The 16,287-nt window shown below is 41.3% G+C and overlaps 1 protein-coding gene across 11 annotated transcripts in view; it reads right to left on the bottom strand.

Annotated features, from left to right (window-relative positions):
- The window catches only part of magi2a (membrane associated guanylate kinase, WW and PDZ domain containing 2a), a 257,866-nt gene that overhangs the window by 167,406 nt on the left and 74,173 nt on the right, over positions 1 to 16,287 (bottom strand). For 10 of the 11 annotated variants that reach the window (XM_084909999.1, XM_084909992.1, XM_084909991.1 and 7 more), the window contains exon 2: positions 9,821 to 9,937. In XM_084909999.1, coding sequence (XP_084766125.1) covers positions 9,821 to 9,937 — 117 coding nt within the window. Of the gene's footprint in view, positions 1 to 9,820; positions 9,938 to 11,497; positions 11,915 to 16,287 lie in introns of those variants that run through there. The other variant, XM_084909996.1, reaches the window with a different exon arrangement.

Raw genomic sequence — 16,287 nt, forward strand, 5'->3', positions numbered from 1 at the left:
CATCATTGTTTTTATAAAGGAACAGAAAACTGCTTTGTCACAGTAGGGTTGGATTCAAAACGATAGCCCGAGTTTTGCAGTTGGTGATAAGGCCAGCTCAATGGTGAACAACAGCTTGAGCTGTGCACCTGTCTGCGCTGTCCTGCCAAAACGGATACAAAGCATTTAGTAGAAAAAGTGCTAGGGGAAGGGCTTGGAAAAATATAGATGGGAGGTTTGGTTGTGAGCATGTGGTGGTGAGATGAAAAACACAGCACTGTAAGAAAGAAAGAAATAAAAGGCTTTCTACACTTGCTGGTTCAACGAGTTCTTTCCACATGTGGGTAATAAGGATGGAGGTAATAACTGCAGTCAGTCGACAGGAGAGTCGGGAAAAGTGCCCCAGATATGTGCTGATAAGAGTTCAGTCCCGAGGCACATTTACTGTGATGGTGCATAGTATTGTTCTTTTTAAATATCCGATGATGGTGTGAAATTTTGAAGCTAATGTGGAGAAGATGAAGTAAATCTTTGCAGTGAAACTACTTAATAATACCAACTTTAATCTATTACTGTCTGCCTGTTCTCTGATTCACAGAACAAACTGCCACCTAACAATATATGCCCTGTGTTTGATTGACTGAGCTAAATTTGCCATGTTGCGCTAAGGGCTCTGTGTTGACAGCACTCTGTGAATAAGACATACTTAGACTACTCCTTGTGGACACAATTATGCGAGTTGAGGTTTTACTCTCTTACCAAACAGTTTCTATTATCTCCAGTGTCCAACTTAAAGAAGCAGTCATTTTCAATCATAATCCAGGAGCTTCCAGCAAGCTGTCATGGGAGCGATGTGCTACAGTGGAAATATGCCCCATTAAGATTGTGCCGCCGTTCTGTTAATGCTTTCGCTCCCATTTAAAATAATTCATGCTTTGGAATAAGAAAAATGTGTAAATACTTTTTTATGAAACCTCCTGAGAAGGATCAAGGTCTTCGTCATTCCCCCAAAGACACCAGATCATTATACCAAAGACAACCGAGGAAGCTCTCATTACAGCATCATGGTGAGGTGACCGCAGGCGGCACACCTGATGGATCTGTCTATCTGACACCGTTTCTTCACTTCCAAGGGTAGGAGACAGCAGGAGCTTGATGATGAGGCGTGGTGATGTTGAGGAGGTTTATGTGATGAAGGCCAATTAGAGAGCAAATCTCACACCTTTTCCCCTTTGCGTCTAAAAGCCGCATCTGCCAGCGAGCAGAGAGTGCCGCGTCACGCTTGCCACCCGGCACATTCACATCTGTGTCCTGCCCTGTCAGTCAACCCCCTCCCACACTCCCTCACCCTCAGCCCACAGATGAAAATGCGCACACCTCTCTAACATATGGATTATACACTCAATTTTACACCTTGAAATCCTATTTCCAGCAAGCGGTGTACTTGGTGCTGACCCCGAGTTGCCAGGTTTTTCTGACCTACAGTCTTGGCTTGGAGAAAGTGGGATGAAGTAGAGGGGAGTGGGACAGGAAGGGCACAGGGAGGAAGGGAAAAGAAAGGGGGCTGAGGTTTTAAGAAGAGTTGAGCCTCTGACGCAGATGGGGAGTGGAAACGGTTGCCATGGAAACCCGGCCCTGCCTCCAGTGAATCAATGAGTAAGTGAGGAGAGGGAGAGCGGAGTAAATGGATGGATGAAAGAAAGTGAGCTTTTGACTAGAGGTATTTGTCTGATCTGCTTAACCTTCTTCACAAAGACTGACAAAATAATATGCAAGCAAGCAAACAAGCTCACGAGCAGCACGTTTTCCTGTTTTTCATGACCAGGATAAAAAAATAAATAAAATTAAATTTATAAAACACACAAACTGCTCTTCATTCATCTCCACACCAGGCCTCATCTCAGAGCTCCAGAGTAAGCAAGGCCTCTCTGAGCTCCTCATTCAGGCTCACACTTCTACGGTTTATTGGGTTTCTCACAGAGATGCTAAATATTGAATGGCGGGGCACTGGGTGTTCTTATTATCCTGATTATTGCCGTCATCTATCAGACATCAGGCTATTAACCAGAAACATGACATGTGACAGGCTGCAAAAAAGAAAGCAGGGCCAATCACAGATACCTGTTTGATCTTACAAGTTACATACTGGACTTGCAAATCTTCTTTGCAATGAAATGCACACACTGACGCACAGCAAAAAATCCAAATCAAAACAAAACAAAACACAACAACAACAGGACTCAGGGAGAAAATAATGAGGGGACGAAGTAAAGATAAAGACGGAGCAGCAGAGCAGCAGGAAAGGAAAGGAAAGCCGGAGAGAAAGTCATATTTCCTGCTATGCTGCAAGACTTCAGAATGATCCAACTGACAACTGTGGATAGGCAGATGGACGTCGAGTATGTCTCTCTCTCTCATTAGTAAACACCATCCATATTGTGCACGGCTGCCCCGGCCATTAACGCAAAGTCAGTGTCCCTGTAGGCGTCAAACTCCCTATTAACTCACAGTATCAATCTCTACTTCCTGCTATTTAAGCATATGTTGTTTGCACATGCATGTAAAGGCCAAAGAAAACAAACACATTCACACATTAATGCAAAGACTCATAAGAGGCAACTTGTGGGCATTAAAAACACATGCGGGAGTATCCAATCACACCGTTCATAAACTTTACGTCTCCATTAGCGGATGTTCGCTGAAACACTCTTTCTTCAAGAGGCCCACCTCTGCTATCAAATTGCTTGTCGCATTCTTTGCAAGGTAGCCAAGCTGTTAGCAGTGAAGGCAGGGTTCCCAAAAGGATCACAATGTGGGGTTCTATAATTGGGCAATAGCTTCTGTAACAAGGAAAAAATTGTCCAGCAGCTGGTATATTAACATAGATTTCGTGCTTACAGGTATACACATGTCCCTTAGTTTGAATTGTGGATAATGCTGCAAATGCTATTTAATGGCAGCTATTGTATTTACGGGATAAGAGCTATCACTTAATGTCATTCCCATTTACAACAAACTTTTGGTGTTGCAGCTCAGCGGTAGCGTCTTGCGTTGGTCTCCGGTGACGTCTGCTCAGTGTTTCAAACATTAACATAAAATAAAACAATGTTCTAAATATGTTGCTTTTATATTCCAAAGAGTTACATTGGAAAGCAGATTACAATACAATTCATCTTGACATAATGTCATAGTTACTAAAATACATTACATTAATTTGTTCTGTAACAATACAGCACACTAAGTCTGTGGTTGGGTTATTTTGCGATCATAGAGCAATGTTGTCACAATGTCACCATTTGCCGCTTACGACAATCTTACCTAACAGGTAATGTGTTTAAATTGTGCTGATTTAAACTGTTTAATACAATTTAACACTTCTGTGAGTGCTAGAGGCCATCACTGCTTTGAACTGTGCGATAGTCACCACAACAAACTGTAAAAAAGAAGTCCGACCATACGGACGGAGGAAATTACCTATCCGTTGCACTTTATGATTATAAATTTTTTCCTCATAAAGTCTTTTTTAATACAACATGATGTTTATTTTGCCTATTTATGTTCAAAGTGGTGGGAAATAATACATATAATGAAGGATGGTATGCCTTCTGGCATGGCTACCAGGCCAAGGATAAGTCTCCACTATGTGAGAGTGCAGTATCTTTCGTAGTCAGATCAACCTTGTCATGTCCAGGTTAAAAAAAAATGGTAAGGCAGATATGCTCAGCTTCCATCCATCCATCCATCCATCCATCAATACAATGTCTAGGACACAGGAAACACCTCACTTAAGAGACACCAAAGAGGCATCCTATATGTATATGTTTAAGTCCCAGCGTGGCATTAGGTATCGCGCAGGCATTAAAACCAGAGGAATACAAGTATACCAATCCTTGCCCACCAGTTCTCACTTAAGACAACGAATGACTGGAACACCTCAAACCATATGAACCCCAGTGGCTCATCCTGTGGCAGGTGGGGCCACAGGAGGTTTCAAAACAGATCATGGTCTATTCCATTATAAGGACCAAATTTTCTATTTCTATAATTAATTCAGTAATAGCCTACTATTAAACACTAATAGTCTGCTCCACTGGCTCCTGACTCTGGGCTGGGACCCTACAAAGTCTAGTAATTTAAAACAAAAAAAGGGAGAGTGGAAGATTATTAACATTAATGGAAACAGAACAGATAAATTAAATTATATTACTCAGACTCTATTTTGATCTTTGCCTTTTTTTTCTTGTGGATTATTGAATCATTTCTGGCATTTTAAGCTTTTGTATAGATGGCTTAAACCAACATTTTGTTACAAATAGACACTCTAGATCTTGTTCTAAGAGGACATGTTACTTACATTTCTAAGAAGTTGAAAGGAAGTGACAAACTGAGCATCTCCTCCCTTTTCTACCTCCAGATGGCCTCCTGATCATCAGCTCTATTATTCAGAGACCATCAATGACACCACATAACTAAGTGCTTTATTGTGTCCACTGAGATGAAAAGGAGTGCTTGAAGTGTGAAGAATACTTTCTTGTATGAAGAAAGTAAAGTAAAAGAGAAAAATCAGCCAGGCAAGGAAAAACAACAAGAGAAGAACAAATATAATAAGTACATGAAAGACTGAGTGGCTTCTGGGAAATGAGTCATATTATCCCGATGACCTTGATATTTTTAACACATTTTTGTTTCCCTGTAACTGAGGCACTGTGCATATTTATATTTGATTTGGTATTCGATGGGGAAACAAGAGTAACATTTGTGTTTTTTTAATCTTTCAGTTGAACTTCAAGTTATTTACTCTAAATATCTAAACACTTGTAAATTAGTTCAAATATTTATAGCATCTTTCAAATATCTTTCTGCTCAGCTATGACGTTATTAAATGAAAGCACAGTCAGGAGTCACTCTGTTGTTTAAAAATATATATTTACTCATTGTCATGTTCTTTCAATTCACTCGTACCTAAATAACTCAGCCAATATAGCACACTTAGGTCTCATGACTAGTCTGCACACACCTTGCTTCACTCCACTTTCTATCCCTCCCATCAAATCTATATGGATTACCAGAAGATAGGCCTGATTTCACATGGGCTCAGGCTATTAACGCTCTGACCTTGGATTTCAACCAGGCAATTTGTCTAAGAGCTGGCACAGCCTTAGCTGCCCTTGCCGACTCCATCCAAGCCTCACGATTGGTGTGAATGGCAGTAAGTCTCCTACTGTCTGCCCGTCAGCCTCCATCCCCACGAAAAATGTCCTTTCTTTACCACTCAAGGGTTATGTGTAAATTGTGATGATGAACTACTTCACATCATGCCTTTTCTCTCTCACCCCTCAACCTCCTTTAGATTCATCACACATCTCGGGAGTCTTCAGTGCAACTCTTTTTTTATCAGTTTGAGAGAGGGGGCTTTACTTCATGAATCTCCCAGTGGTTTGTCCACAATTAGCTCATTTAAGTCAAATGCTCAGTTTAAACCTGGCATATTATCAGTATCCTAAAAAAAGGTTTGCACAGTGTGTAAATATGAATAAAAACACAAACCAATGATTTGCTTGTCTTTTAATCCCATTATTTACTAGAAATAGTACAAGCACAAAGAGAAAAACAAACTTTTGGCTGCTCTGTTATTCCATAGGAGTTGCCAAAATGAACGGATCTGCTTGTTTGATTTAGGATCCTCTCATTTTTCTGGGCTTGGGACCGGCACTGGGAGTACACTAGCTTGTGACGTGCCGAGGCTGGGTTTGTATTAACCAGTACACCGCTAAGCAACTAAGCGGTGCCAGTATAAAAACATAAAAGAGAAATTTTGTCTTTAGAAAAATAAGCTCATTTATGCCTGATTCATCTCTTCACTTTAAACTTTCTGCTGTTTGGAATCTGAAATAACTTGTTTGTCTTCCCATTCTTTACCATGGATAAGATTTCAGATGCTTAGTCGCAAAGGGACACTTGTTGTTGTTGTTTTTTTCCAATAAAATAATCTTGCATCGCTTAACTTTAAAATATTGTCTGAATGGCAGCACATGTTGCTCTAAAACTTGTAGATATCACTGAGTATTAATGGTGCCTTCACAGATGTGCAAGTTACAACCTACTACTAAAGCCACTCTGGACTTGGAGGATTGGAGGACAACGTTCAATCATCAGACCACATGACAGTTTTCCAGTTGTCCTCTCTCTGGCCAGAAAAGGTGGCATAGTGTTTCTGGATCTAGTTTATATTATACAGTATATGTTTTTTTCCTTGGTAGAGACTTAGGATACATTTGAGTTTTCAGAACTGTTCTTCAGCCCATGCAGTGATTTTCTAATGCAGTGCCACCTGAGAGGCTTTCAGTATTGGTTTTCAGCCTTATCTTCTGCCTACAGATTTCTTTGGCTTCACGAATTGATTAATGATATAACTGTATGAGACAATATCACTAAAGTCTTTGCAACTATGTTATTAGCTAGGTTATTCTTAGCTAATCCATTTCACACAGCATCCCGATTTTTTTTTGAAAACAGATGCGTACACAGGACATTTGAGACTGTTGGAAGGATTTTTCTCATAAGAAAATAAAGTACAAATGAATCTGGTTGAAATACACTCCAGTTGAAGACCAACTCCAGATGTGTCTTGTCCACGTTGACTGCTTCGCAGTCATAGTGCATTGTTTCTTCTCAATAACATATGTTTTCCATATCTAAAAAAAGAACACATCTATGCATCCAGATATAAAAAGCCTAGTTCAGTCATGACTAAGCCCTCTTCCTGTCAGCAGCACTAAAGCCCATTGTTAAACCTTCATTAATGCACCAGTTAACCTCTCTTTGCCACCCTCTCTCTCCCTCTCTCTGTATGTGTAGTCAATTTCACTATGTGGTTATGTGTATATAGCCCGTGTCCCTATCATCAAGCTTCATCCCCTTTCCCCCGTTCCTTTTCGTATTTCTTTCCCTCTATTTGTTCCTCCATTTGTCCTCAGCCTTTACTGTTCACCTCTTCTCTATCTTCACTGCCTCACTGGCAGTGGCTCTATGAGTGGTTATCAGAGAAAATGATGCTTGTATTGTAATATAAATAGGTCTCTTTTTGTTTCTCCTGCTGCATTCTGTGCATTCAGGGAGGCATAAAAGTGGTTCCAGTGATATTTGCCTGCACCTAGGCTTGAAGAATGCACCTCCATTAGGGGATTCAGGGGGGAGTTAGCCACTAGACAGCTGGGTCTAAATGCACAGCTAGGCTAACAAACAGTGTGCACAGATAAGAGTTTACAGACAAACACCCTTTAATATCACAGTCCTTTAATGGACGGCTGAACATCCAGGAAACAAAAAGCAAACAGGAATCAGAATAATACTTACTAAATATTGTGTTTTCTTAGCCCTAGCACATATAACATTGTGCGATAACCTGATAAAAGAAAATGTCTTCCAGCATACAATATTTAAGACTTAGATAAGCATTCAGTTTAAAAAGCTATCCTGAACCAAGAACACCAAGTATCAATAGCTTAAAGCCCTCCAAATCGTATCTTTGATTGTCTACAGAGCACTTGGTTGCAGCTCTGTGTTCTTGTGAGGCAGTTAATGCAGCTAATTAGAGACAGAGCTGTAGTCAACATTTGATTTTAAAGAGTCGAACTTCCAGACAAGGCTGATTCCAGCTATACTAACACTCCAGCAGCTCAATCGATCACCGCACAGATAGATATTTGGGGGATTTGGGGCTGAAAGCAAAGGGACATGGCAAACAGGGAAAGAAAATATCACATCACGTACTCACATCAGAAGGAAACTTCAGTATATTCAGCACATACCGCGCTTGAAAAATACTCAGAGGGGAAACAGTTCACGCGAAGCAAGAAGCTGGATCGACCTGTCAGGATGCCCCTGTTGGCCCCCTGTTCCTCCCACCCTCTCTGCATGTGTATGAGTTCTGCTGCATTCAAGCACTAGACAATGTACGCAGCGGACTATACACAACAACCTATTAGTTTGTTACATTTTCTGCAGCTCCAGAAACCAACCACCTGCAAGAGTACTGCCTGCCCTCAGGCTTGCTCTCTGTCAGCGGGTATGTATAAAATTGCCTGAAAATGTGGTAATATGTTGAACTTGACCTCAGCTTTAGATCTATTCAGTCCATTGCTCTTGAGCTTTTGAAAAAAACACAACAGACTGCACAGCTGCCAAAGATGTGAAAGCATTTTGAATCATTAACACAAAGTGAGAGAAGACAAACCTGTTGTTATTATATAATTGGTTGTTGTGGCTTTCAGTGAGTTTTATACAAAAAAGTTTAGGGTTTAGGGTTAGGGATAACCCTCAAGGCTTCTGCAGCAGTACATTTTTTCACATTAGAATACAGTCAATAGGAATATAAAATTGCAAAAAAAGAAAAAAAAAATCACAGCCTATATTTTTTTTAAAAGTTGCAGGAAATGTAGACAGCCAAATTCATGGCAGGAAACATTTTTGCAACTGAAAATACCACAACAGTGCATATAAATGGCTCCAGTCACTCCACTTGAAGAGTAAACATTGCTGCTGTCTCTAGTTGGCAACAGAACTGTTAGCAAGCTAAACAAAGTATTCAATCCATATGTATACACACACACACACGCACAGGTATTTTGGTAAAGTGAGCTTTTCTATGTGCTCTGGTCTTTCATCCACATGTAAATGGTGTTTCGGGCCACTAAAATCAAAGCTTTTGAAAAAATACTTCTGTGTTTAGATGAGGAAAAGGAATTTTTGTCTTGCAATGTCAAAGGTGTGCACCTTTATCTCTTTTTTTATTGTTAAATTGTGCACATTGCTATCATCTCCAGCCTTCCGATTGGCTAACAATTCATACAGTTAGGGTTATATCACCACATGTTGCTCTTGACAGTGCTCTTAGTGTCTTTATGTGAAAATCTCCATCTTAAAAAAAAAATACCCGTGTTTGTACATGTAGATGTAGTCTCATATTTTGTTAATCTACAACAACTGACAAATAACCTGGCATACACCTCTGAAGGAGAGCAACGTGTAAACATGGTTTGATGAGGTGCGTGGACAATCAAAAGAAAAAGAAAAAAGGAATTAGGAAAAGATTGCCGCTGGTGCTAGCGGTGCTAATTTCAGCAACACTTGGAAACCAACCCGACGTCATAAGTTTGCAATATTATGCACACATTATGCAATATGTCACAATTTTCAACAAAATTTACAATGTGATTTGATCACTGAACAATGTGATTATTGGCTTTAAATTGCTCTTAAATACGTCATCCTGGGCTCAAATTTTGAATATTTTGATATTGTAAGACTAGTCTGCTTGTCATCTGATTTTTTTCTCTCTTTAATTAATTTACAGGCATGCTTAACCTTGATGTCATCAGTGACATCACTGTGGTCTGAAACCTCGTCACAAAAAGTGGGTATTTAAACACCATGTAGAGGGCAATGAAAGATGCTATTGAACAGTGTGGGACACTGGAGATCCACATGCAGACATTAGGTCTACTTACAGCTCTGTTACACAGCTGAACTGACAAGGTGGATCTATGGTTGAGCTGAGGTAGCCAAAGTCATCCTATGTCAGGCAAGGTCCAATGTGGCCAAAAGAGAACTGCAGATGTGAGCCAAACACTCATTTCTGTCTTGTTTTTTGGCAACTTACCACATTCAAACTGTCACAGAGCGAACCTGGAGCTTTTACTGCCCCCTTTGAAATTGCACACTTGGCTTTATTGATGATCTACCCTTGGCAAAGCACTGAATGTAAGTGTCTCACTCAAGGAGGTGAGTGAAGGGAACAAGGATGGACAAAGGGAGGTCAGGTGAGCACAAGGTAACTCACAGGGGACGGTGCGGAGGTAGAGGTTGTCCCGGATGATCTGCTGCAGCTCGTGGTCCACTGAGCCTTTCTGGAAACGCAGGTTGAGGTAGTGGCACAGGTCCTTGTCTATCACGCCCCCTGGAGGAACACAAAGGTCAATAATCAATAATCGAAAGCACCAAATTCAAATAAATGCAACTGCTCTAAGACTGATACCAAAATTTGTTCCAGTCAATTTATAGAAGGAAAGAGCCTAATCAGCCTTTGATCAGAAATGGGGACAGCTGGATGTGTTTGTGAATTATCCAGGCAAGGAAAATTGCTTGCCTCACACGTTTTTTTTTTCTTTTCGTGCAAACCTCAACAACAAGCAAAGGAAGATCCAAACACTGCAGCATCAAATGACCCAGAATCTCCCAAGACCACAGTAAACAATTTAAATTCGCTGAAAATCCTACAATCCAAACACTAATGAACACACTCGGCACTCACAGATCCAGCATGTCAAGCGCGGCCACGGATTGGCGGAGGTATTAATTGGAGCTGTGGCCAAACACGTGTGGAGATATGTCTACACATAAATCAGCCACCAACTCCCCGAGGGGCTGTTTTTACTCCCTCTTATTTGCCCTGACCTGGGTTACCTCCCCCTTCTTTTCTTTTCTCTGTGTCTCTCTAGCAATCCCAGCTCTGTAAATGGACTTCAGTTTAAAACCAGTGAATCCTGCTGGCTCAGCAGGACTGAGGGGGTTAAAAAGTGATCAAGGGACCACAGACAAATGGAGGTAAGGGATAAGCGGGAAGGAAGGCAAAGGCAAATCCGAGGCGGGGGGGTAGAAAGTAGCAAACTAAAACAAGCTTTACCTCCACCTCCTCCTTCTGCAGCAAATACTCCATCTATCTACTCTGCCACACACTCGTATAATCACATTTGAAATGGAGGCAAGACAGGACGGCTAAGTGGAGGAGGGGGAATGGTCGGCTGATGTTACTTAAGGGATTCCTCACGGTGTCGCTTTAGCCAACATACTTGTCATGTTTGTTACTCCTCTGCATAGAAGCAGAGAAGCAGACCGAGTGGATTTGACTAACCTTCAACATCCAGTTTGAAGCAGCAACTTGGCACAGTGCCACATACCACCTAGCTGCCCCCTTCTTTTCCCCCGTGTGCTCCCGAGGCAACGACATCCACGCATGATATGTTGGAGAGCATGCATATCACCAGTGCACACATGTAGAGACGGGGGTATCCACACAATCGACTGTAAACGAGCTCAGAGGGAAGGTGGGTGAAATAGCAGCAAATATAATGAGTGGCACATTAATTCAAGAATAACCTAGTTTGGAAGTTTTCTGTCATACTGGGGATCAATTATTCAGCACATTCTGGTTCTTCACTTCTGTGTTCTTGAACTACACACACACACACGCACACGCACACACACAAATACAAACACACACACACACAAATACAGCAAGATGCATAAATCCCAAACTATTTCACGCAGCGTTGCATTATAATCATGCAAACCTGAAATACAGAGACCGGCTCCATCTGAGTCTCTGTCAAAGGTGTAGAGCAGTACAACCAGCCAATTTACATTTGCATAAGAAAAGAAGGCAAGCTGGTGAATCTGCATACTGAAAAGGTGACACACACACACACAAAAGCACAAAAATTAAAACAGTGAATGGCACCTCTTCCACAGGCAGCGGTTGTGCATCCACTACACAGAGAGAGTCACAGTCCTCTTTCCACAGGTTTTGTGATGCAAATAATCTCCACTGGAGGTAATCTTGCGCTGTATCTCTCCCGATGGAATCCCCCCCCTCAAACAGTACTGTCCTGTCCCTCAGGTCCTCAACTCTCTGTTTGCCCAGTCCAGCAACTGCCAGTCAGCCCGCGAGCTGAATCACCTCTCTCTGCACTCCACAGAGGAGAGATGACACGGGCGAGCGCAGCAGAATGAGTGGTTGAGAAACACTGAAGCAAAGAGAGAGAGTGTGTGTGTGTGTGAGAGACGGTGGCAAAGCGGAGGGGAAGGGAAGTGTGTGATGCTGCAAGTGAGGGAGAGCGACTGTTGAAGCACAGCTTTGGCTGTGGGGACCGATCGCAATGAAATCCCTGGTTTTCCCTTCAGATTCGCAGGTCCTGCAACGCCCCCCATCTGCTGTACAGTGCACTACATGGGTTTTTATATGCCTATTAGTCAATAAAAGCAAATCTCTGCCACATCGTCTTCCTTGGCTTATAGCATCCAGATGGCTTGGAAATGACCATCTTCCACCATCAGAAACCATGTGGCGAAACTAAATAATATGCTTCAGCCAAACGCAGTGCTGTCTCACTCCCACAGAACAGTATTCCTACTAATTAATTTGCTGTTTGTTTACTCTGTGTTTAGAAACCCATAGCAATTTTTTCATTTCTGGTCACGTCATACGTGCCATCTTGGCAATGACATTTATTCTCTGTTTCAAATTGAATCTTTGTAAAGCTTTACAGCACACTGATGTTGATACTGATATAAAATCCCACATATGTAATATTCCATTTTCTAAAACTTCCCACAATGTAAAAAAGGGTTTGGTTTTTTAAATGGTTTATCAGCAATAAGAAATGCATCTTTTTGCATGTGTTTCTTGAAGCAGAGCTGGATGTCTAGTTATGAACCAGAGACTAAACAGCAGTTTTCAATGAAAGAAGACGGCGCATGAGTTCAGGAGCATGACCAGGAGTGAGCTTGGTTTTTTTTTTTCCTTTTCCACATTCACAAGGACGTGTACTGTGAATTCATCTTTCAGGATCAGACTGTCAGGGCAGAGTTCTACTGCAATTTCCTGAAGCGCTGGAGGTAAGACACTGGTCCCAAATCACCTAAACGGTTGTGCGTGCCATCGTGCCATTACCTTGCCGCGCGCAGGGCAATAAAAAATGTAGGAGCTTTTTGGAGCTTGCCAGATTTGACTCCCTGTGACTTAATCCTCTTCACCAAACTGAAATTCAAGTTGAAGCGTCACTGTTGTGATACAGCGGAGATCAAACACTTGCAAGTGGTCTGAATGGGACTTCCAGGCTAAAAATAGCAGCAATACTGGAGCAAGGATACTACCTTGAAGGGAAGACAACCCAGGTAAAGGTTTTTGAGATATTTAACTTCTATTTGAGAGCGTAGACAGCAAAGCAGGGAGAAAATTACATAAAATGCCGTAAACTAGGTGTGAGTTTTGATTTACACAGGAAGATGTGTACTAGTTTATATTCATACAGTTTAGCTATTGTCCCTAAAGGAATCAGTCTCATTCCATTACTCGTGAAGTGGAATGGTTTTTATTATACACTATATTACCAAATATTCAATTACTCATTCAAATCATTGACTTCAGGGGTTCCAATCGCATGCATGGCCACAGGTGTATGAAATCAAGCACCTACTGTAGGCATGCAGACTCCTTCTACAACCATTTGTGAAAGAATGGGTCGCTCTTAGGAGCTCAGTGAATTCCAGCGTTGTGGCATGATAGGATGCCACCTGCGCAACAACTCTAGTCGTGACATTGCCTCGCTAGTAAATATTACACAGTCAAGTGTTAGTGGTAGCTAAGTGGAAGCGACAGGGGAACAAAAGGCACTCAGCTAGGAAATGGTAGGCCACTTTTTCAGGAGTTGCAAGTTGCCCACTAGTGCACAAGGCAAGGTCCATAAAGACATGCATGAGCAGGTTTGGTGTAGAAGAACATGACTGGCCTGTACAGAGTCCTGACCCTTAACCCAATAGAACACCTTTGGGGTGAATTACAGCGGAAACTGATCTCACAAATCTACTTCTGGAAGAATGGCCAAAAATTTCCATAAACAACAAGAATCGGTTAGAGCAACCACCACCACAGTCTCTACTCAATACATCCCAATATGTGGCCACAGATCCAAAAATAGATTGTGTGAGCATGTGGGCAGGCAAGAGTGCATAACGGTGCAAATCAAGTAGCAACTCTATAGTCAATGAGGTGTATAAGGATGAAGGAGGTCTTTTAATGTGATGCAAAGTTGTTGTTTTTTTCCTGTTAAGGTGGTTCCTGACAGAGATGCCCTCATAACATCACAAAGCTGCCAATGGGGAAAGGTGAATGACAGAGCGAGCGTAAGAACAAGAGGGCTGGAGGAAGTACAAAAAAATGACTGCAAATTGACAGTACCCGAGGAAAATCCACTCGCTGATGCATTATCAGCTTAACATGAATCAAGCATTCACGTCTATTAGGCCGTTATTGCTTCCACTTTCACCTTGAGCAAAAGGCTCCATGCACGCAAGACATGAAAAAGCATCTTAGCACGATGCAAAATGAAAAGACTCCTCCGTGCAGTTGAGGGAGCACTGCTGGTGTGTTTAGAGCCAAAATCAGATTTTTTTTATTACTGTTTCTAAAACAGATGGATGAAGGAAAATTGTTGTTGCTCTGCAGAAGAAGACAATTCCCTGTTTAAGCTCAGCAGGTGTCATGTAAATCCCCTGGGAGGCTGGGAGAGAGAGAAAGAGCGAACAGCCTGTGGAGAGTCAAAAAACAAGAGAGCAGCTGGTTCCTCCAGGGGATCAAGGTGTTATAAGAGTTAACTGCCTCATACCTAGGCACAAACCAGTCAAGCTCACAGAGGAGTTCTGGCTACCACTGCAAGATATTAAGGTGGAGGAAAAGCTCTCAAGAACAGCAGTCTGCTCTAAAAAGATGTCCGTTTTTAAATGCATGGCATATGACATATGCCCTTTCAGTTCATTTGCCTTCAACAATTTAAACTAGGCTTGCAATGAATTATTCATGGTCGGTTGCACTTGGCTTGCAGTTGGAAATAAGTTGTTGACAAATTCTTAATAAAAAAAACTTTACTGTTTAAACAAGCTTTCTGTTGACCAATGCTTTTTACATTTTTATATTTTTAATTTACATTTAAACTCTATATTGTGTATATTGTGCATTTTGCTATTTATCGTACTGTTTATTTTAATCTCTGTGTGCAGCGCTTTGTGACTACCTGTCTATGAAAAGCGCTTAATAAATAAACTTTACTTACTTACTTACTTAATAATAATTGATTTCCTTACTCAGCTAAAACATAAACATAAGAGACATTTGAACCACGTCTTCAGCGAAACTACTCCTGCATCAGAGCAAAGCAGCGCTTGTTTTTAAGATCAGTTTTACCCCAAGAAAGAAAAGCTCTTTTTTCTTCTAATCTAGGCTGAGTTGGAAAACTTCTTTGCTGATAAAATGGGACGTCCATTTTTAGAGACAGCCTCAAGTGGCCATTTAAGGAACTACAGTTTCCGGGACTTTCACACCAGCCTCGTATTTCAGCTCCAGAGATGGCCATTTCCTAATATTTGCATTTGTGATTGAAAAGATGTCGTCACCTCTAAAACAACCCCTTGGTCAGAAACGTCTGAGTGACTAAAGCTTGTAAAAATAAAGACAAACCACCTCACATGGTCATCTTGATGGACTAAATACACAACCGGCATATAAGGATCAATATATTGTCTATTGGCAGAGCCTATTGTTATTTCAAGACTTTTTTGCCCTTTTTGATAATTTAAGAATTCAACAAAATCTTCCACAATTGCCCAAAGACCTTTTGCACTGTCAAGAACAGTGCAGCATGGAAGATTTCATGCTGACAGTCAGTCAGCTTGGAGTGCTGTCATCACAGCTTCAATGACACTATTTATCACACGCGCTCCAAGGGCATCCGTGAGCAGGCGCATATGTAGCATCATCACTCAGCGTACACGCATGTGTTTGTGTGCGACTTGAAGTCAGAAAGAGCACCAGCAGACAGCTGTTTGGATAATCAGACTAATTAAATGATCAGGATGGGCTTAAAACCTTGCCAGTTTCACCAGACACACACTGCGCTCTGTTGATTAGTCTTCAATAGGAAAGCACGATGCCAACTCTGTGGTGAATCGCTAGAATCCATAAACGCCAACTGGCTTTCAGATGGAGCTACATGCAAATACACACAAAAATATTATTTAAATAGTTCTGGGATGACATTTTTTGCTCCTACCACCTAAATAGGTTTACATGAAATGAGAAAAAAACTGACAACCCTCATTACTCTTTATGCCTCAATTTATATGATTTAGGGTAAAAGGAACAAAGCACTGTTTTTACAATTCGTAGCTTCTTAACCATCAGTCAAACAGCTGCTGTTATTTACTCCTAATTTAATACAGAATTGGAACAAACAGTTGTCCCATGAAACAGTTGTATTCATCTTTCAAAAGATAACATAATGAACAATGTTCAAGAGTTAAGGAAATGAATGAAAGCAAGTATACATCTGGAATATGAGCCTTCATGTTTCCTTTGTTCGAGCCGAATGCGTGGCTCCATTCAAACAGGTTTCTACTTAAGATGATTTAATGAATGCCATTCATCTAATATGAGGAGGTCTGATTCGATGACTATACAGACAAACTCTACACAGG

Source organism: Perissodus microlepis, chromosome 17, assembly GCF_051167445.1.
Source record: "Perissodus microlepis isolate ML-2025 ecotype Zambia chromosome 17, ASM5116744v1, whole genome shotgun sequence".
Lineage (NCBI taxonomy): Eukaryota > Metazoa > Chordata > Actinopteri > Cichliformes > Cichlidae > Perissodus > Perissodus microlepis.